The sequence below is a fragment of the Leptonychotes weddellii genome, chromosome 1 (genome assembly GCF_054177405.1).
Source record: "Leptonychotes weddellii isolate Sample4059 chromosome 1, ASM5417740v2, whole genome shotgun sequence".
Classification (NCBI taxonomy): Eukaryota; Metazoa; Chordata; class Mammalia; order Carnivora; family Phocidae; genus Leptonychotes; species Leptonychotes weddellii.
The window spans coordinates 127,384,645-127,407,262 of NC_138369.1; the positions used below are offsets into that span (position 1 = coordinate 127,384,645).

Below are 22,618 nucleotides of genomic sequence, written 5' to 3' on the forward strand. Positions count from 1 at the left end.
AGCTCTTAGTGGTGACTAACCCACAAGAAACAACCAGGTTCTATGCAATTTATTGGAAGCTGCTGGATTTCATCCCCAAGTGGTCTGAAATGGGCTTAAGTAAAAACTCTAAGTCTCTGGCATACTGAGGTCACCCGCAAAACAGACTCGTTCAAGATACAAGCCCGAGAAAAATTCACTTGTTTAATTCACTTGACAAATATTTATGGAATGCCTATGTGCTTGACATTTTCTAGGCACTGGGCAACAGTGAACAAAATGTAAAAATGTCCCGCCCTCATGGAGCCTACATTTGGGTGGAGGAAAGAGATAATCAAAACAAAAAGTAGGGGCACCTGGGTGGCTCAGTCGTTGTGCGTCTGCCTTTGGCTCAGGTCATGATCCCAGGGTCCTGGGATCGAGCCCCGCATCGGGCTCCCTGCTCGGCGGGAAGCCTGCTTCTCCCTCTCCCTCTGCCACTCCCCCTGCTTGTGTTCCCTCTCTCGCTGTGTCTCTTTCTGTCAAATAAATAAATAAAATCTTAAAAAAAAAAAAAGTAAACTACGTTCTCTAGCAGATAGTGATAAGGACTATGAAGAAAAATAAAGCAGGACATGGGCACTCTAGAGGAGAGCAGTATAATTTTACACGGGATGGTCAGGGATGACTCCCTGAGGAAGTGGCATGTGGACAAAGATCTGAAGGAGGCGACGGAGCAGGCCCTGGGATGTCCACAGGGAGGGTGGTCCGGGCAGAAGCTGGCGCAGCTGCAAGCAAGTGGACAGAGTACAGCTTGATGTTTGCTGAGCTGACCTCACAGCTTTCAGGGCCTTCAGGCCCAGCGGGGGTCACAAGCAACAGACAGACATGGAGCCAAAGTCTATGAGCCTGGGACAGACAGTCCCCAGAAATACTCCCACCGAAAGCCCCTAGAACAACGATAAAATGGCCAGATTACAGTCCATGGCCTGAGGTGGCCAGTCTGCATGCTGGATCTTTATCAATCCCTCAGTCTTTAGGTGAGGGCCTACCATCTGGGTGGGAAAGAGCCTTGCCCATGGGCTTACATGGGAGAGGTGGTGACTCAGTTAGAACCCCTAGTCAGCTATACCTGGTGTTGCCTTTTGGGGCCACACAGAAGAGGCCTGCTTCCTCTCTCCAGCATAGCCCTTCAGAAAATGGCAAGTCTTCTCTGGTGTGGAGGCCCGGTTCCTTCAAGGGTTGATTTCAAGATCCCTCAGCCGCCCTCTGGGTCACCTCCTCTGAAACACTCCAGTTTGTCAATGCCATGAGGGTGCCCCGCTTGCAGAGGGGCACCAGACCTAAATCTCCCTCCTTCTAAACAACTCCGTCCCCGGGGTCTCCTTAATCCTTCTGGGTCTGAGGCAAACATCGGGTGTGACACTTAGGGAGGGAGTCGTGGTCTAAGCAACGAAGCAGTGACTAATTTTAATGCTATACGCGATGACACGTCCCGTTGGCCATGCTGTAGGGAAACGAGGGGACACTGACAGGACGGGCCTCTCCCTGCAGGCTGAGACTTCGGGCGCCCGCCCCAGCAAAGAGAGCCACACGGATGTTTCATTATTACCCTTATTTGAGGGCAGCGCTTCCGAAAGTGAGTTCTGTGAAACAGCCCTGTCTCAGAACGTGAATGGGTATTTCTCAAAAGGTGTTCGGTAGTAAGTTGTATTTGAGCAATGCTGTGTGGAAGCAAGCTACACTTTTTTTTACTTCAGTACTTAGAGCTTTGGGGTTTGCTGACATGTACCTCCAAGAGGAAAAGCTCGGACACTGTGTGTGCTGAGGCATTATGACGCTTCACGCACAGTCTCCACCAGCCTTTGTCACAACCCTACCACGTATGCACAATCGTTATCCCCATTCTCTAAACAAAGCATCAGCACCTCAAACAAGTTACTGCCTGGACTAGGTGTCCTTCTGGCCAGAGAACTCAGAGATAGCCCAGTGACCCCTACTCCTGAGGAGGTTTCTGAGACACGGATAGACAGCAGGAGTAAGAGCACATCGGGAAGTCAAGGACTGCTTTATTATTAGCTGGGTGTGATGGAGAATTCTCTGGCAAGCCAGGCCTGGAGAATATGGCTGAGGCCCAAAGTCTCGGTAGGACCTCGCTCTCCTCCCGCTGAAGGAAGCATGAGGGGCCTCCCCCACCCCATCCTGCTGAGGCAGCCCTGTCTCATCTCACTTCTCCTGCCTCAAGAGTGGGAAGAAAACTCCACAGAGAAAGAAAGACTCCACTCATATATGTGACCTTTTACACAGGGACCATGTCCACGAGTAAACAGGGTCCTGGAATCAGATTCTGTTTTGCCCTCCTCTGGGGAGGAATCAGGGAGCTCTCCCTCTCCCCTACATCCGAAGGCTAGGACAGCAAGGGACAGAGCAAGAACTCACTCCCAGGGTGGCTGACCCCGTGTCCACACTAAACCACCCCCATCTGTCCTCAGGCCACTTTACCCCTGAAGTAAGCAGAGGCCACAGAACTAACTGTGGGTGCGGGCACATGCTGGCCAGTGCCAGTGGGCTGGCACTTTTCAGATTAAGGATTTCAGAGACTGAAAAACCATTTAAAACAGTGTCAATGAGTTTAGGGGCCCTTGTTTCTGCTTTCTCCTGATATTGAGGCTGATGGGGGTAGGCGTAGAAAAGAGGCCAAAATCCTCTCTCTTCTTCCTCCTCCAAACCCCAGGTTCCAGAATGCATAAACATCCCCCTACAGGACCCGCCCCATTAGACGCATGTCTGCCTCGATGATGGATAACTAGACATTGATTAGAGATTTCCGATTTGGTTTCAAACTGAACAAAATTATGAAGTTCCACAAGCCAGCCTTTAAAAGCCTTCTTGATTTCAGAAAACTGCCATGTAAGAAGAGTACAGAGCCTTAAAGACCTCCCATGGTAGTAAGTAAAGACACAAAGAGCACAGAACAAAGAAATCCAAACTGAATATGGCTTTTACTACATTTGCCAGATATCACTTAAGAAAAAACAATGCAATTTTAAAGGCTTGCCTCTGAGGTTTGTACGCCGACCTCAGCATTTCAAAGTATGAATGAATGAATCAATGAACAAACGGAGAGCTGCCAGCCTGGATGGCCCCATTCTGGCTTGGTCCCAGCCTGCAGGCTTTCTGGCCCTGCATCCATTCTTTCTCACATGGGCCTGCGAACCTGGGCAAGCTACACCTGCACACGAATTACCAGCGTTCCACACCAGCCTTTCCTGTCCAGTGCCACTGGTCCAAAGTGGACCCAAGACTGTCCTCCAAACAGCCCAGTTGTCTGCCTCCAGTCTCAGGACCACAAGGTCCCAGCAAAAGACTGCTGAAGTAAGGACCCTCGGGGTGATGGCACCCACAATGCCAGGAGGTCGGGGTCCACCCCTGATTGCAAACCAGCCAGCTTTGTCATTCTTTTCTACGACAGCAAGCATCACTGGGCTTCATGAAGGTGACTCTGGGGCAGAGGAGGCTCAGGCCCCAACTCTTACATATTCAGGGAATTTGCAACACCTTGCCCTTGCCTGGTCTTCCTGCACACATAGGTCTCCTTGGGAAACATGAGCAGGATGGGGCCACGGTGGTAATAATAACGTGCTAGGACTAACGTGCAGATTTCAGGTGCACCGATTCTGGGAAATAGTGGAAAAGGCCTTCTGGGGGGTGGGGGGCTGGGGGGTGGGAGGAGGGAAGGGAAACGTTTTCAGCTGCATCACTCCATTTCCAGCTCACAGTAACCCAGAGAAGAAGGCAGGTCAGACCTGGCACTCCTCACCTGGCGGACAAGAGGTGATATGCCTTGCCCAGGATCATGCAGAAAGTGTCCATATCCCATACAGAAGCTCTTTCCAGAAGGCAAAAGTGTGCGGTCTAAGAGCCTGAGAGTAACTCCCGCTCCACACCCTTGGTGCTGTGTTTAGAGGCATGCCTCCTCATTGCCACCCAAACAGCCAACAACTACTAGGCACTCACCATGGGCCAGGCCCGGTGCTAAGGGCTATCACAGGTACTGTCTCGGGAATCCTCTGAAGCAAGTCCTGTATCCTCCCCCTTTTACAGGTGGGGAAACGGAAATCCAGAGAGGTGGCCAGCTAAGTGTTCTAAGCCCGCTGCATACACTAATCCATGGAACTCTCATAACCACCCCATGAGATGTGAACTGTTATCTCCATTGTATAGAGAAGAAAACCATAGACATCGACAGGTTCAGTAACTTGGCCAGAGTCACACAACAGGCCAGGGATGGTGCTGCTGGGAGCACAGGCACAGTGGCTCCTGGCCCATGTTTTCAACCACTGTCCCACATGGCCTCTTTCAAGTAACTTCCTCTGGTAGCGAATCTAGTGAGTCACAGAGCAGCAATCTGCACCCAGTTCAGTCTGACCCTGAGCCTGAACTCCTTTCCTCTGTGACGTACTGACTCCCCTTTCAGCCTGCTTCAGACCTGCCCGGCTCAGTGTTCCCTGCAAACACTGGGCCTGGAAGTCGAGGAAAGCTCGGACGTGATCGTCTCTTGATCAACGCAGTAGAATGGGGCCTCCCCTCCGGAATGGTGAAGCTGTCTTTCCGAGTCTCTGGGCTCCCATAGACCATGGCTGGCACTCTGAGGAGGCCGACGTCGCCAGCAGGATGTGCAGGATGGGGCCCACGCAATGGACACATACCCTTTGAAAACTGGCCATCCATAGTCTTTAAGCATGGGCAGAGGCAAATGAGAGTGACTTTCCAGTGGAGAAATCTAACAAGCACTAGCTCAGCAAAGGAGATCAAGGCCAACATCAACAGTAATAAATCACATACTCTTGACATGCTGCAATGTGTCATTGATACAATGGGGTGAAAATGGCACTTTACCACTGTGCTCTTCTTCCCAAGAAGTCATAACTCCAGTCTAATGATGAGAAAACCATCAGACAAATCCCAATTGAGGGACAGTCTATAAAATATCTGACTAGTGCTCCTCAAAACCAATCAAGGTCATCAAAAACAATAAGGGAAGCTGTAGAAAATTCCACTGCCAAGGGAAGTCTAAGGAGACATGACAACTGAATGTAATATGGGATCCTGGATGGGATCCTGGAACAGGAAAAGACATTAGGTTAAAACGAAGGCAAACTGAATAAAGTGTGGGCTTTAGTTAGTAATAATGTATCAATATTGGTTTATTAATTGTAACAAATGTACCATACTAAGGTAATATGTTAATAATGAGGAAAACTGGGTGTGGAGTACATTCTGTACTATCTTCATAAATTTTTCTATAAATCTAAAACTTCTGTAAAAAATCCAACACTTGGATAAAACCGGTGAGACAGATGTAGAGAAGATGCAAAGGCCCAAAGTGCCAAGGGCCAAAGGGGACTCTATGAACTTAGAGTGAAGACACGCACACACATGCACACACACGTGCAAATATCTGGAAGGGTAGACACCAAATGGAAAACTATGGAACACACAGAAAGCAAACATACACACCACCTACGCGGCCAGCACACTCCTGCTCTGTGCCCAGAGGAGCATGTTCCCCAGGGACACTTGGAGGACACCTGGCTGGAGAGGACAGAGCAGCTGAGGGAGACTGATACCTGCTTCGACGAGTTGGGGAAACTGAGGCTGGGAGAGATGTGGTGTGGGACAATGTAGGTCCTAATCTCTTAATCACTAGGTGACTTTGCTGGAATGACCTCCCTTGTCCAGGCTCCATGTTGTCCATCTGTAAAACAGGCCTGTTCAATTCCTCCTTCAGCACAGAACTGTGAGGGGGCTGGACAGATAGATAATGGATCTGCTCAATCACCTTCGACAATCCCTACTCCCCGCAACTCAGTGTCCTTGTCCCTGCAGGATGCACAGTCACACAGCATGGGGACAACGGGACGCCCCACTCCACTTCTGACAGGACTATTGGCCGGACCACCTCTTTGGGCAGCACAGCCCATCCCGCACAGTCCTCTCCACCTAACTAGGCACTGGGTTTCTCCTGCTGGCCAGTGGGGGGCACAGGTGTTGGTGATCTGGACAGCCGGAGGGGTCCCTTGATGGCTCGATGGCTGAGCCTGGGAACCACAGCCTTAGGGGCATCTGACCCGCAGAAACACCTGCGTGAAGTCATCATCATCACCGTCATCGTCGTCAACATATCACTGTTCAATATTTTCCCACACTGACCTCTCCTCACAATAGCCTGGAAGCAAGGAAGAAAGGGTCCAGTTACCCCCAGTTCACGGATGAGGAAAGCCAGGCTGGAGAGGGCTATGGTGTGGGCCAGCTGAGCTCTAATGCCCCCACCGCGCGCACCAGCCCCTGCTCACAGCAGAGCCGGAAGCTCTGCTGTCCCGCTCCAGAACTGCCTGCCTCCTCACCTTGACGCAGCCTGGCCTCACCTGAGGCAGAACTGAGTATTCTCTGCTCACCCCAAAGCCCCAGGCACAGGGTTAGGTGCCCCCCAAGCCCCAGGCACAGGGCTACATCCCCCCCAAAGCCCCAGGCACAGGGCTAGGCCCCCCCAAAGCCCCAGGCACAGGGTTAGGTCCCCCCAAAGCCCCAGGCACAGCGCTAGGTCCCCCCAAAGCCCCAGGCACAGGGTTAGGTCCTCCCAAAGCCCCAGGCACAGGGCTAGGTCCCCAAGCACCAGGCACAGGGCTAGGTCTCCCCCAAAGCCCCAGGCACAGGGCTAGGTCCCCTCCCAAAGCCCCAGGCACAGGGCTAGGTCCCCCCAAAGCCCCAGGCACAGGGCTAGGTCCCCTCCCAAAGCCCCAGGCACAGGGCTAGGTCCCCTCCCAAAGCCCCAGGCACAGGGCTAGGTACCCCCTAAAGTGCCAGCAGAGGGCTAGGGGCAGAGCTGGCCCTCAACTTTTGGTGGACTGACTCACGGGCAAACAGAAGCTTCCACAAATGCAAACCCTCCCACACCGTCTCAGAGGCTTGGTCTGAATGGTAAGCCTGGAAGCATGAGCAACAGAGCTGGACCAGCCTCTAGCCCAAGCCGGTGAGGTATAGGGGTGCCCTCGTGCACACAGGAGCTGGAAGAGCGGACTGTGGACAGCACTGGCTGGGAGGCGGGGAGCCCCGGTCCTGTCCTTGCTCAGGCAGGCACTGTGATCCTGGAAAGTCTCTCCCCCTCTCTGTGCCTCAATTCCCTTATCTGAAAAATGGGGTCATAGGGTCTGCTGTGCCCCCCTTACAGGTGGACACGAGCATCTTTTCTAAAGATGTGAGGTTGCAACTGATAGGTGTTTGTCCCTAGACAGGTGGAGACACTCTCTTCCTCATCTCAAATGCCCCCTCCTCAGGGTGGCCTGAACAGAGCCAGGCAGAGCGACCAGTCCCCACACCCCACCAAAGACCCCACCCGACCCCTCCCAGGCGCACAGAGAAGTCTAGACATGGGTGCTGCCGACACAACTCATGGCCAGCACCCACACGAATCCTGACCCTGGAGGTGCCAATCACCACCACAGGCTGAGTCAGGAGAGGCTTCGCTCCTCAACCCGCAGGGAGGCAAACCAACACAAAGATGACACAGACCCAAGCGAGCAGCTGCCCCACGCTCTGCCAGGGCCCAAGGTGTATAAACCACCTATGTCATACGGAGCTGGTTTTGCCCAAAACTCATCAGTTAATCAACTGGAATTTTTTATGTCCCCCTCACCCCAACAGAAACCAGAGTAAAAAGGGTCAAGTGCCCAGGCTAGTCTATCGAAGCCGAGGGGAGGCACGCTATGGCTAAAGGCTAGCTCTATCGCCCAGGCCTGGGTTCCAGGGCCCAGGGACAAGAACATGGGGTCTAGGAGAAAAACAGAGTTTCTGTGACCTTTCCAGGGCTCAGACCTCACCAAGGCCTGAATCGGGTAGTTAGCCTCCCTCCTCCCAACTTCCTTCTGCCTGGACTCAGGGGTTTGTCAACATAAGCCTGAGCCTATCTCCAAAAGGCTGAGGAGTGCACTAGGCTCCAAAATACCCTTTCTTCTTTCCTTCCACCCTTCCCTCAACCTCATTTATTTATCCAACAAATATATTTTTCATCTCATTCCATTGGAGCATCTAACTCAATTCAGTGTTCAGAGTAAAGCAATTAGATGGGGCTAATTCACACTAAAGTGCAAAGGACTGCCAGTCAAGTGGTACTGTGACAGGAATATATGCATGATTTTGCAGGATTTTACAACCCCCTAACTGGAGGTCCAAATGGAAGATTGTTCCTCCTACTCTCATAATACTACTTCCTCTTGTTCTGGACCCACTGAGCTGCTAAAAGCTGCAAGTTAGGTCCTAACTGTCCTTACAGCAGCCAGTGCAATGCCAGTGACAACCTCTGTGGCCCCTGGGCTCTCGTGCAAAGGCTGGGGATGCCTGCCAGGGCTCAGCTTCCACACGTGTACATACGCTTGGCACACACAGGTACACGTGCACACACACATTCACGGGTGCACTCCAGACTAGCTGCTGCTTGAGGCCGGGGAGTCCACCTGTGGGTCTCTTACAGCCCACCCATAATGCCCAGCCCAGCCAACACTCAGTAAGGGTAGGCAGCTGGACCCCACTATCTCCCACAGTGATCCACTCCCCATCTCAGACACATCAGCCTTCCAGAAGCACAAGTCTGGTCAGGTTCTTCCATGTCAAAAACGCCCACAAAAGTTCTGTCTCCTGTGGACACGGGCCAGCCCCTCAGCCTGGTGTCCAAGCCTCCATGGCACATGCCAACCTCCTTCACCCATCTTCTTTCCCACTACTTTCCAACGTGGGCTCTAATATGGTCATCAAAACAGGCAGTGTGTCCTTTCCCAAATACACACCATAACTTCCCAACTGCCTCAACTGCTCACTACCCATTTCAAACAATGACCCTTCGCCCACCCTTCAAAGCCTACCTCAAGTACCACCTCCTCCATGAAGCCCTCGTCCTTTGTGCCAAATACCTGGGAGTCATCCTCTTGTGAAACTCTCAGCATTGGGTGGCTCTCCATTGTGGCTTTCTTTCTTTTTTTAAAGATTTTATTTATTTGAGAGAAAGAGAAAATGAGCAGTGGGGAGGGGCAGAGGGGGAGAGAGAGAGAGAGAGAGAATGAGCCGTGGGTGGGGGGCAGTGGGAGAGGGAGAAGCAGGCTCCCCGCCCAGCAGGGAGCCCGACGCGGGGCTCGATCCCAGCACCTGGGATCATCACCTGAGCCGAAGGCAGACACTTAACCATCTGAGCCACCGAGGCACCCCTCTCCCTTGTGGTTTTCTTGATGTCCCACCCTAACTGCCGGACCATGCCACCCACGCCTCTGCCATGAGCCTGCAAAGCAGCAAGCTGACAAACACCTCTGAGATGGCGGAGTGGCCAGCCCCGCACACACTAGACCCTTGGCAAAGGGTTGACCCCAGGAAAGGAGAACCTTCCAAGAGAGACTCATGGGGCGTCTGGGCAGCCTTACCCACTGCTTACTGTCTGGGCAACTGTCCTCCCTGTGCAGGGAGAATGCCACAACCACGGACCGGGCATCGTGGCTCAGCCTCAGTGACGCCTGTTTTTATAGCCCTGTTGCTAAGCTGGAGCCAACAGCTCCTTGGAGCCGCGTGACACAGAAGAGAGAAGTCGGCAGTCCCTGAGGTGCTGTTCTTCGCTCCCTCCAACTCCAGTGGGGCAAAAAATGTTTTCTTTTCCATTGCATAAAGATGCTTCCAATGGTGACAAACCTAACACCACTAGGAGGAGGAGATAAAAGCCCCGTGGGTGTGAGTGGGGAGCAAAGTGGCTGCATGTGGGTGGCAGGACCGGCCAGCCAGCCACACCTGACCCTGCCAACATGCAACCAGAAGGAAAACAGGCTCTGACCAAAATCAGAGCCAGCACGTTTTGTGGGCAGGGCCCCTCAGTCCTCACTCTGCCGAGATGGTCTAGGTGGTGCTGCTCCAAGGGGGACAATCAGAGCAAAACACACGGGGTTGACCACACCCCACCAAGCCCAGCCAGGCCCTCTCCACAGGGCTGCAGTGAGAAGCCAAGACGAGGAAAGAGGAAACCAGGTTTTGCAAGCTTTGAGGGGCTACATGGGTGTGAGAGGCTAGCCCTGCGGGTCTGGCCATCAGAATGAGCATGGGACAGGTCACCAGAACCTGGCCCGGGAGGCCCAGCATGCCCTATGACTCAGAGGAGTGCCCTGACCTCAGCTCCTTGCTTTCTGTCCTGTCGAGGGGGATGGGAACCATGCTGACCCTCGTATGGGGCTGGCTGCCTGAGGTCCCCGAGAGGTCAGACAGCAGTGAGCAGAGAAAATTGTGCAGACCCTCCCATGTGCAGGCTGGTGACACGGGGGCAGGGGGCGGCGACATAGGATGGCTTTGTAAGGGTCACCTCTGGCCCAGTGACTCCAGCCATGGGGAGTTATCATAAGGAAATAATCCCAATTAGGGGCGCCTGGGTGGTTCAGTCGTTAAGCGTCTACCTTCGGCTCAGGTCGTGATCTCAGGGTCCTGGGATCGAGCCCCGCATCAAGCTCCCTGCTCGGCAGGAAGCCTGCTTCTCCCTCTCCCACTCCCCCTGCTTGTGTTCCCTCTCTCGCTGTGTCTCTCTCTGTCAAATAAATAAATAAAATCTTTAAAAAAAAAAAAAGGAAACAATCCCAATTAGAGAAAATTATCTTTATGTATGTGGATATTAATCACAGTATAATTTATGATTGTAACACACACACACACACACACACACACACACAAAGTGCCAGGTAGCTGAGAACAGGGAAATGATAAAGTGACCTGAGGTTCATCTGCTCAATGGAACCATTCAAAAATTTTTCAAAGATGAGGATCACACAGAAAATGGTGATGAATCCCATTAATGGAGAATGTCATAACACAGCTTTACTTGCACCATTTCTTCCATCCTTTGAGCTTAAATGTTCAAGTTCATATTCTGATATGCACAGAAAGACTGAGGATGTTTTAAATCTATGACATAACTCCTACTTCGCCTAAATTTTTAAAAAGCTGCATGCTGGGAAAATATTAGAAGATAATGAAGGAATTCGTGTTTATGTAGTAGTAGAAGGATAACTTTTTTCTATTTTAATGTAGTCTTCAGATATTCTTTTATGAATGTTACTTTTAAAACAGAATAAGTAAAGAGGGTGCCAGGGTGGCTCAGTCAGTTAAGCGCCTGCCTTCGGCTCAGGTCACAATCTCAGGGTCCTGGGATCGAGCCCCCACATCAGGCTCCCTGCTGGGCGGAGAGCCTGCTTCTCCCTCTCCCTCTGCCCCTGCCCCTGCCCCTGCCTGTGTTCTCTCTCACTCTTGCTCACGTTTGCTCTCCCTCTCACTCTCAAATCAATAAATAAAATCTTAAAATAAAATAAGATAGAATAAGTAAACATATCTTCAGGGTAGTTCAGGTACGGAAGGGTGACCCCGCTGCTCGAGGAGGGGAGGGTGAGGACAGGCACCACACAGAGAACTAACTGGGATGCCTGGGGCAAGCACCAGACAGGACCTCCTGAGACGTAGCTCAGCAGAACATGAGCTGTTCTGACCCAGCCTTCCTGGGTGGGACCAAGGACTTGTGACCCACCCCACTCCCTTCTCCACTTTCCTAGAGGAAGAACTCTGTGAAAGAAACAAAATAACCAAAATAGCAAAAATGTACCAATTATACAAGAACAAAACCATCAACAAAGCACAAAACAACAGTAGTTTCTATGATTTAAAAAAAAAAAAAAGGAATACCAAAAAGGCAGCAATAAATGGCCAGGGCAAACTCAAGGCAGCACTAAGGATGCTTGAAAACAAGGCATCCTTCCAAAAATCGCAGGACGTGCTAAAGGATCTGGCCAAACGCCGGGCGGCAGCTAGACTGCTCAGCAGAGACGCCCAGACTCCACAGGAACTCCGGACTGCTCGTTTCGTTTTAGAACTATCAGATTTTAGTAACTCCTAGTAACTCTCTTCATAGGAAGTGGACTCTGGGCCCCCGTAAAAGTGAATCTCCGGCAACACACTATCGTTTGCCTGAAGAACCCAAGAAAGGAATCGGTGTTTGGGCACCTCTCTCCTTCCCCACTGGACACGGGCCCCTCAGGAGCATGAACTGCACATGGAGGGACACCGACATCTGATCTACTGCAAAGACAGTAAAGCCTCGTCCCTGCAGACGCTGCCCCCAGCAAGGCCAGGCTTCAGGGCAGGGCAAAGTCAGAGAGCAGAGGGGCGGCAGTCTGGGGGCCCCCTACGTCTCGTCATGTGCCTGGTCCTCCAGCGCTGTGAGGCACAGCTAGTTTCTGTGCTTTCATCATCCCCCAGGAGCTGTATTGCCCCTCGCTCTGGGCGCCCCGAAGCCTGGCCTGGCCGAGAGTTTAGCACATGCTGGGTGGTGACCTACCAGCTGATGAGGGAGGGGCGAGGAAAGGGAGGGAGTGAGGGGAAAGTTGGCCATGCCTCCTCCCAGATCTCCTGCTGGCCCTCGCCAGTCCTTCCCTCACAGCATTTCGCCGAGCCGATCACGCATGCAGGACCACAGGACCGGCCAGGCCCTAAAGGCCCCTCTCATCAAGATGTTTCAAATTAGGGGCGCCTGGGTGGCTCAGTTGGTTAAGCAACTGCCTTCGGCTCAGGTCATGATCCTGGAGCCCCAGGATCGAGTCCCGCATCGGGCTCCTGCTCGGCAGGGAGTCTGCTTCTCCCTCTCCCGCTCCCCCCTCTTGTGCTTTCTCTCTCTCACTCTCTCTCTCAAATAAATAAATAAAATCTTTAAAAAAAAAAAAAAAGGGCACCTGGGTGGCTCAGTTGGTTAAGCGACTGCCTTCGGCTCAGGTCATGATCCTGGAGTCCCAGGATCGAGTCCCGCATCGGGCTCCCTGCTCGGCGGGGAGTCTGCTTCTCCCTCTGACCCTCCCCCCTCTCATGCTCTCTGTCTTTCATTCTCTCTCTCTCAGATAAATAAATAAAATCTTTAAAAAAAAAAAAAAAGATGTTTCAAATTAGTTTAATCATGGAATCCTCTGAGCAGACACAATCCTGCTCCAAAGCTTCATGTAGGCAGCAATCAGGATGGACTGCGGGGCAGGGGGCAGGGGTAGGGGTAGAGAGGGGTAGGATAAAGGTAGAACCCCTCTTCCCTCAGCTCCCCAGGACCGCAGAAACCCACAGGGGGATTCCTGTAGGCCTGGACTCTTCCAAATACAAGCCAAAAGAACTCACTAGATGGGCTCCCTTCATTCTCTAGGTGGGGAAACTGAGGCCTAGAGAGGCAAAGTGGCTCAGCAAAGGCACGCAAGTGGCTGGCGGCAGGGCTGGGACTAGTACCATGTCTGTCTCCCTCTAGAATTCCGAACAGCGGGAACACCTTCCTTCCATCTGCATTCTCCACGGCACCAGCACCGGTCCTACCCAGAGGGACCACTCGAGGCACACTGGAGGGGACAGAGGAGCTGCTGTTTAGAGAAGCAGGCCTCCAAGTCAGACTGACTGGGGCCCAAATCCCAGCCCTGCCACTTAAATGGCTGTCTAACCCTGGCTAAGTCCACTCCGCAGTCCCCCAGCTATGGTGGCGCAGGGCTGGCAGGAGGACTCGGTGAGCTCACAGAGCTGCACTGGCTGCTGGGAAAGAATCGCAAATGCTAGCTCTTCCCCCACACCCTCCTCTCTCCTTCTGACCCCTCCCTGCTCAGCAAATCTCCCTGAGCCTTGCCTTCCAGCAAGAGAACATTCAGAGGCCTCCATGGTACAGGGACTTGCCTTGTGGAGACAAAGTCACAGCCACGGTGGGCGGGTTCAAATTTCCTGGGGCGTCCAGGGACACCACACTGCCAAGGGGAACCCAGCTTCAGTTCCCGGCTTACAGGCCCCTTCTAACGCCAGTGGCTCCTGACCCCTCCACTTCTGCTCCGCTGGGCTGGAACAGCAGGTATCCACCAAATGGCCTAGCTGTCCCCGGGGCGATCAGGTCCTGCCTGGTCTGGCTGTTGGAAACCCAACCAGTCACAGTTCAGGTCATGGCTACCCCAAGACCCCGGAACTCCCCTCCACACCCCTAAGAGGCTCAGGTCATGGTTCATTCACCATGGCCAGAAACTGGGGGGCATATCCAGAGCTCCAGAATCAATCAAGGACCACTGGGAGGAAGAGAAGCCAGCAGCCTGGCACAGCCCACTAACAAGAGCCCTCCAAGGGCTCTAACCCAAGGGTGACCAGACCCACCGGCATTGCCGCACAAGCCCGACCTACCATAGACCAGACAATCAATCTCTTCTGCCCCGGAGGGGCCAAAGCCCAGAAAAGCCTCTGATTGACTGTGTGTCAAAGTTTCAGAAAACTGAGTTATAATTTGCACTTCTCATATGTGGATTGGATATTTTAAAGTCAGATAAGTACAGGTACAAACTAGAGAGAAGAGGATCACAGATTTGGATAGAGGATCCTCTAGCCCAACCTGCTACTTTATAGATGAGCAAACTGAGTCCCGGGGCGGGTAGGGAATGCGTGCAGGCACTGAGTCAGGCCCAGAGCCCAGATGCCCTGCTTGAGTCTGGGGATACCACACTGCACAACTTCCACTGTCCTCGTGAGTGGGGCCCAGCAGCTGTGCACCCCAGGGCCCTGCCCTTGAGTCTCTGTGCAGAAAGCTGTGACACAAAGGGCGTGGCTGGCCCCCTCACCCTGTCCCTCGTGTTTCAGTGGAGCTCTTCTCTCTGATTCAGGGCACCGGCAGCTTTGAACCAGGGCTACTGGCCCGCATCCAGGTTACCTTTGGGCATAATCTGATGCATGGCGACCGAGAGGAAGAAGATGGAGTCACTGTAGTAGGTCCCTGAGCCAGCACTGAAGTGCTTCTGCATGGCCTCCACCACCGGGAAGAGCTTGTCCGTCAGCACGCCAACATCATGGAAGACAACCTGCACAGGACACGAGGAAACCGCAGGAGTGAGCAGACCCACTCGAGACAGCCAGCACACACGCTGCCCTTCCAGGGGCCATGAGCAGGGTGGCCCAGGTAAGAGTTATGAAAATGAGGAACCACAGGGAGCCAGCAGAGGCTTGGCCATGAGGACAGGGACACCACGTGTGAGGGTTGTGTAGGCATGCATGTCGGGGGCGTGCAGTGGAAGAGGAATGGGAGCCCTCCCCAGTCTGCTTTCTGCTTCTGAACCCCAAGCTGGGCCACCCGGAAACGGGAAGCCACGTGAAAATGTCTGGTCCTGAGATTCGGGACCCTCCTCGAGTCTGGGCGGCTGGTGGCAGCCCTGGCATCGCCGTGCCCAGCAACCGCTCTGTGTGTCCAATGCCCCACCTCCCCGTCCAACAGCGTGGACAGGGAGAGGACCCCCGGAACATGGCCCCGGAAAACACCGAGTGCTGCAGCCAACTCGTCCATCAATTCAACCAGCATTTCCTAAGGGCCCCAGACACTCTGGAGGTGCGGTGAGAGGTAGATGGAATAACCAGGCACCACTTCCTGCAAAACACTTGGGATCTAGAAAGGTCAGCAGCTACTGAACAGAGCTCTGCAAGTTATGAAACACTTTCATGCACTCCGATGCCCGTGACAACCTAGGACTTGGTGAGGCAGACGTCACTATTATAGCTCTATTATGATTACAGATTATTATCATTACAAATGAGAACGCAGATGCTCTAAGCGGTTACACTTGCCCAAGGTCACAAAGCTACTAAGTGGCAGGGCCAGCACTTGAACCCTGGTCTCTGGATTCCAAGTCCCGCGCTCTTCAGCTATAAATGCATCCTCTTTCTTAACAGCAACCACATCGGCATAAGCAGCAAACAGAAGAGATTAGAGTACTAACAGGACCCTAAAGAGTTGGTTTTCCTTGGCTGACGTTATTCCAGATTATAAATTCATCCCACATGCAGCTACCAAATTACCATGCACTCTGCTCACATAGGTCTTGCACGTTTTCTCTGTTGCTCCGTGTGCCCCTCCCCCGCCCCGACATCTAGAACACTCCACTGCACACCAGAGGCACTCAGTAAATACAGTCCAGGCCAGAAGGCTGGATGTTCCTCCTCCTCCAGCCTCAGCCCTCACAAGAGGTCTGCTGATGACCCCTCCGACCTCCCTTTTACCCTGGCAGCTCACAGGGAAAACCTCACCCTGCCAGGCGGCCACATATTGCTCAGCCGCCACCATACGGACTCCAGGACACCAAGAGCGAGGGGAGAGGCCCGGCGACTCCCCTGACTGGCTTGTTTACCTGGTCAGGGGCTCTGCCAGGGGAGAAAAGACCGGTGAGGGCAGGGCCCCGAGGTTCTCAAGCAGGTGGGTGCCACCCCGTCATCTACCTCTGCCCTTTCCTCGCCCCGTCTCAGCGCATCCCCCGCCCGGCCTGCGCCTCCAGAACCTTCAGGCATCAGGTCGTTAGAAGAACCACCTCTCCCGGCCCAGTAGTGGGGGCCCACTGCCCTGTCCGCTTCTCCCGACTTTAGGTTCCGCTTTTGGCAGAAACCTGTTTTTGTCTTCACTCACTTAAGTGTTTGCTTTTCTCTTTACTTATGTTTCCGAAACACCATTACACTTAGATAAACTTTTATACTGTGTTAGCATCATTGTTCTTGTAACTCTTTGTCTTTTTCAAATGTATTCACATTTCTCTCCTAATGAGCTATTTTCCTTTATCCTTTTCCTGACTCCTTTTTTGATGTTTTCTTTTTCATGACTTCTCAACCAGTTCTGCTATTCCCCAATACAGATGCCAAATTATGCCTTTTACCTCCTACACCCCCAATGCTCCCCTCACTCCACCCCAGTGACTTCCTGGCTACGTGAGCACCACAAGCCCTAGGTTTCCCACCTCCTGCCCTGTCCCCTCCAAACCGGCCTCTGTTGTGCCTCTCGAATAACCAAATACCCAACTTCCCTTCTCCCTCTCCTTGACTTCAAAACCTCCAATGGCTCACTGCCATTGGTCACAGTCCAAACTCCCCAGCAAGGCTTCAGAGACCCAGCACTAGTGACTGCCTATCCCTCGCACCCTCCCTCCTCTGGGGAGTGAGCAGAACTGAACCAGGCTTTCCCCACCCTGTCCTAGATCCTTGTATATTTGTACCTGCTCTTTGCACCATGGGGAACCCCTCCCAGCCCCCATGTGTCTGGTAAACTCCTATCCAGTCTCCCAGCCTGGCTCAGACACCGGCTCTGGCCTTGGCTCAGCGTCCCCCAATTCATCACATCCTCCTCGGCACCCTCCATCACCCGGACGGAGGCTCCGCTTCCCTGTCTGACTCCTCTATAAGCCTCTGGCGTTCACTGAGGCCAGATGCTATGGGTTCTCTGTGCCCCGTGCCCAGCCCCCGGCCACAGGACAGGCCACCACAGAGGTCTGTTGAACCAAATGAACTGACTTAGTAATGAAGTTACTAAACCAACCTGAGCCTCAAATACAGAAATGATAACACCTACCTCCTATGGTGCCTTTTAGGACCACCTGGGACAAGTAGAGAAAGCACCTAGTTCAGGGGCTGCCACGCTGCGATTATTCCTAAGTATTAGCATTCTGCCCCCATCCCCATCCTCAGTCCCCTGAATCCCCTCTCCTCGTAGATCAGTCTTCACTCATAAGCCAGCTTTTCCCTCTGAGCCTCATTACCCCTCCAAACCATGGCTGGAAGTAGGAATTTGACAAGAAGCTAGAAGCTGACAAGAGGGCTTTCTCAGAAATGGAAGCCTCTGTATTCATTAAAAAGGAAGACAGAGAATGGATATGTGCAACCAAACACACACACGTACACGCTCAGAACAGAGCCTACCGAAGCCGAGCTGAGGGAGACAGCTTTCAGCAGCCAGCTTATTCCCCTACCCGGGGCCCCAGCTCACCCCAAAGCTTCATGGGAGACAATTACATCCTATCAGCATTAATAGATTTATGAGGACAAACTGTACTCAGTACATTGTTCCAAATGCTGCACACTGAAGCACCCGCTCCAATGAATATTTCATTTAATAAATCTACTTAAAGATAAATTAATATGTTCCATGGACACATAGCAAGAAGTAAACCACAGACACTGCAAGTGTGAAACACAACACCCAGGCCTCCCAATGTCTAAAACCAGTTTGCAAACTGTGACCTTGCAAGGGCAGAATTGGAGTCAGGCACACCGGGAAGCCCCCAGCCCAGGGTCTGGTGCCCAGCAGGGGGCAGTGAGGCAAGAGAGATGGAAGGTGAAAAGTGGGGGGTTGGGGGTTAGAGAAAAGGTCACCCCTCCCACCATTCCTCCCCCCTTTCAAATCCCCAACCTCAGAGGCTGCAGGAAGAATTACCATATAACCTAGAAAACCAGGAGGAATATAAAATGACTCCCATATCGAAGGCAACTGGCCAATGAGAAGATCTAAAACAATGGTTTGGTTTGCACCAACTTGACTATACAATTTTGGGAGACTTAGATTAAAAAGTCAAATCACTATTTGTAACTTCTATAAATTTATTTATATATAAATACTTAAAATTAAAATCCTATTAAAGTACTATTTTTCCCACACCCAGCTTACAAAATGATTTCTTTTTGAACTTCTCATGTGCATGCTCCACATTAGTGCCTTTAATCAACCCGAGTTGAGACATCCAGAGCCGTTTTCTGGAACACATCATCCTTGTCATCTATTTAAGATACAGCTTCTTGTGAATTTATGTAGGATGGTGTCATTGGAAATGGTATCCCAACCCATGAGAATCCACGTTCATATCATCAAGCCGTTGGTTTTTTTTGTCAGCCTATAATTACATATTTGTAACCACTTACTATCTTCCTTTTATTAGTGATCTTTAAAGGCTCACTTATATCAATATTCTACACTTGTAATTATGAAATTAAAACCCCAGGAATGATGACTAAATCTGTGTTAAATTTCTTCGCCTCTTTTTATTTTTAATTAATTCTGTCAAGTGACTTCTAGAAGCACTTAAATTCCAGTAATGACTGAGGTTGTTCCAGGCTAAGGTGTTCTCAAGCTGTACTTTGTGGTTCAAATAAAACATGTAGTTCAGAGAGCACTGAGTACAAGAGACTCTGGAAAAACTCAACTCTTTTGGAAAGGGCAAACTGGGGATGCGGGGAGAGGGGAAGCTTGCCTCCCATCCACCATGCACAGCACATTCTAGACAATTCCAACATGAGGAGACCCAAGCAACCAGAACGGCAGAGTCTGGTGCCAGGCGGGGGGAGAGGTCTTTGCCAGCCTGGCCCTGGGCTCGCGGGCACAGACAGGCCTGAGGAGCCAGGCCACAGCTCCCCTCAGCACTCACTAAGGACATAAAGCAATGCCAAGCCTTAGCTCAACTTGGTGGAGAAAACTCATTGATCACTTGGCATGCCCCACAGGGAGTCAGGTCACACCATGATCTGGGAGCCAAGAAACCAGGTGACAGGGGCTGGCTCTGCACACAGATGCCAGGTTCCCAGGAAACACCAAGGCAAGGTCTGCTTGAAGAACAGTGACTCCTCCAGCCACGGACACAGTGGCACAAGATGGTGACATCATGTCCCCACACTCAGCTAGAGACTGTCCCCAAAACTGCTGCTGGAGAGAAGAACGATAGCACAAAGCTAACATTCCTGGTGCACCTGCCACAGGCTAGAATCTATGTACTGCAGGAACAGCAAATGGGGTGCCCACTTCAACCTGGCCTGGAACACTGGGTAGGAAGGCTTCTGCAGCTGCATCTGGACTCAAGCCACCACCAGCACCAGTGTCCACCAGTGGGTGCACAAACTCGACCCCCAGTGCTGTGGGTGCCCTGTTTCAGTCCCTCCCTAATGTGACTTTCATCACTTCTGCAAGATGTCCTAGATGTAATTTAATCTTGCCAGACAGAAGCACAAACAGCTGGAGAGGAAAAAGGAAGCCTGCCCATCTAATTCCCAAAGAATTTCCAACATCCATGCTCATGACCCACTTTACTAACAGCTCAAAAGCTAAAGGCATCCTCACTACAAGGTGTCCAGTTGCTACAGTACATCTTGTCTGGTTCCCTCCCCACTCTCCTCTCCACCTCACACTTACTGCACTATCAGAAGTTTCCAGATAACCACATCTGCAGTTAACGTTCTGGGACTCCTACAAGATTCCCATTTCGGCAGATTCCATTTCTCCCACACCTTGATCTGGCCAGGGTAGGGAAGACAGGTAAGACATACAGGCCTAGCAGCTATGAAAAAGGCCCGCTGCTCGGGGGGTGACTGAGAGCCGAACCACGTCAATCAGCAAACTGCAGCCTCGCTGTCAGAAGGGGAGTCGGGATCCGAGCTCTCCAACTCCAGAGCGCAGAGGCTGTCGCTGGGGAGTCCTACAAAAATGCAGACTCCTGGGTCCTCGCCCAGGACATCATGAGCCAGTTTGCGGGCGGGCTCAGGAATCTTCGTTCAGAAACCAGCCATAAATGAGTCTACTGCAGGTGGTCCTCAGACCCTCAGAGAAGTGCTCCCCTGGACTCGGTGCCAGTCAGACGGCCTCAGGGTGCTGGTTGGGCTCAGCTCCGGCAATCACACTGCAGGAAGGCTGTGGGCAAATTCCCACGGCATGTCCAAATGAGAAGACCAAGGTGGCAAAAGGTCCAGAACCCTTCCCCTGAGGAGCAGCTGGAGGGTCTGTGGGTACGTGCCCTGGTGGGGATGTGCCAGATCATTCTCTCCAGTTCCTCCATCTCTCCCCACGCATGTTTTCACCACATTTTATTTTCTTGCCTGTAATGGAGAGAGGATAAATAGCAAAGGAATACCCCTACCCTCTTTCAAACCTTGATTCTCTGTTGACTAGGAGCCCCTAACAGAGGAATCGAGCAGGGACCCCAAGTTAGAACAGGCCACCATGACGGCAGGAGAGACGAACCCAGACTGAGGAACTGGACACGGTGCGCTGTGTGCCCAGTGTGGCTACACCAACGTTTCTTAGCCCTCACCCCGTGTTGTGCTCCCCACCTCCAGCAGGTAAAGAGATGAAGACCTGACGAGCACAGCAACATAAAGAGGCTGTGTACATGACAAGGGCAGACTTGTCATGTTGTCACCTACAAGACACTTGTTGGCGTGTCTTATAGGTGCTCTGCTCTGTAGACCTTCAAACACCCAGGCCCTCCCAGGGAATTTCCAGGATGACCCCGAGGAACTACGGCAAACCACCGGGACAGAGCCACATCCTCGGAAGGCAAAGAAGGATCTGAGAAAAGACGAAAACATGGAGAAGAGTGGAGAGAGACAGAGGAAGTGGCCCAGATGCTCCTCTGAGGCTGACTATGAATGAACCATAAGGCGACTCCAAAAGAAAAATGGGGGTGGGGGTGGAAAGGTCAGTGCTTTCTTCTGGACTCTGGAAGTGTTCATGACCAGCGAACAGCGACATCAGACTGTGGCTGCATGGCCCTCCAGACTGTGGCTACATGGCCTTCCAGATCTCCTTGCCACAGCTGAGGGGCACATTAAACAGTTTCACCAGGCCACTCACCCACCACCTGCTGCTCTGGTCTCCAGGTCCCAGCTCCCTCCTCTCAACCCGGAGCAGTCACTCTTAAAAACAAATGCCTCAGTCACTCCCCACCTTTTCCAGCACTCACTAAAGAACACATTTAGTGAGTTCTTTAAAACAATCCTTACATAGCAGTTACAATCATTTCCTAATTCGCCTCTTTTACAAATGATGAGGTTTGGTTTTTTACATGTAATGCCAAACTTCCTGACAGTCCAAGCCAATTTTCCACAATATAATGTTTTCCACCTCAAAAGATAAGAGAAGGCATGAGATAGAAGGAAAGCAGTGGAAGGATGGAAGAGCTATTAGGTCAGAGAGAGAACGACAGCAGCAGGACTGTCCTGGGAAACCTCAGGAGGAGCTGTCTGGTCTCTCTACTCACCCGGAAGTCCACTGACTGTAGATCTGGTAGGTCTTCTTGACCAGGATCTGTTAAAATCCCCCATGACCTATGACCTCCCAAAGAACACTGCAGTTTCACCAGGAGTGACACCCAAACGGATGCACTTAGCGGCTTCCAGCTTCAACCTGGCAGGCAGGAAGCGGCCCCAGGTGGGGGGCCTGCCCCACACTCCCTACCCCCTCAACCCCTCCCCCCCAGGTCCCCACTCTCCTGCTGGCTCTCTGGGACTGGGACACAGCTAGAGCCCAAGCAGGGATCCAGGGTACCCTCCGAGCTCAGACCAGTCAGACTCCAGGACGGCCTCCACCATTTGCCAGCTCTCCTAAGTTCCATGACACCCCTTGTCCAGTGCTCCCCACACCCATGGCGGGGCGGGGAGGGGAGGGCATAGTACAAAAGACAATTCTAAGAGGCACACAAACCAACCACTTTAATACTTACGGACTGATTTTGATATGTAAAATACGAGAAAATTAGCAAAAACACTTTAGAACTATGATTGCGCAGACAGTACCTAAGGAGAGGCTAAGGAAAAAGATTTAAAGAAGAGTTGGTTTATCCATTCATCTGTCGATGGACATCTTGGCTCTTTCCACAGTTTGGCTATTGTGGACATTGCTGCTATAAACATCGGGGTGCACGTACCCCTTCGGATCCCTACTTTTGTATCTTTGGGGTAAATACCCAGTAGTTTGGGTCAAGATGTCCATCGACAGATGAATGGATAAAGAAGATGTGGTATATATATACAATGG

General features: G+C 52.0%; 1 protein-coding gene across 3 annotated transcripts in view; it reads right to left on the reverse strand.

Moving 5' to 3' along the window:
• Positions 1-22,618, reverse strand: part of XXYLT1 (xyloside xylosyltransferase 1) — a 164,051-nt gene that overhangs the window by 119,776 nt on the left and 21,657 nt on the right. For all 3 annotated transcript variants that reach the window (XM_081831860.1, XM_081831857.1, XM_081831872.1), the window contains one exon: positions 14,726-14,873. In XM_081831860.1, the coding sequence (XP_081687986.1) occupies positions 14,726-14,873 (148 nt within the window). The remainder of the gene's footprint in view (positions 1-14,725; positions 14,874-22,618) is intronic.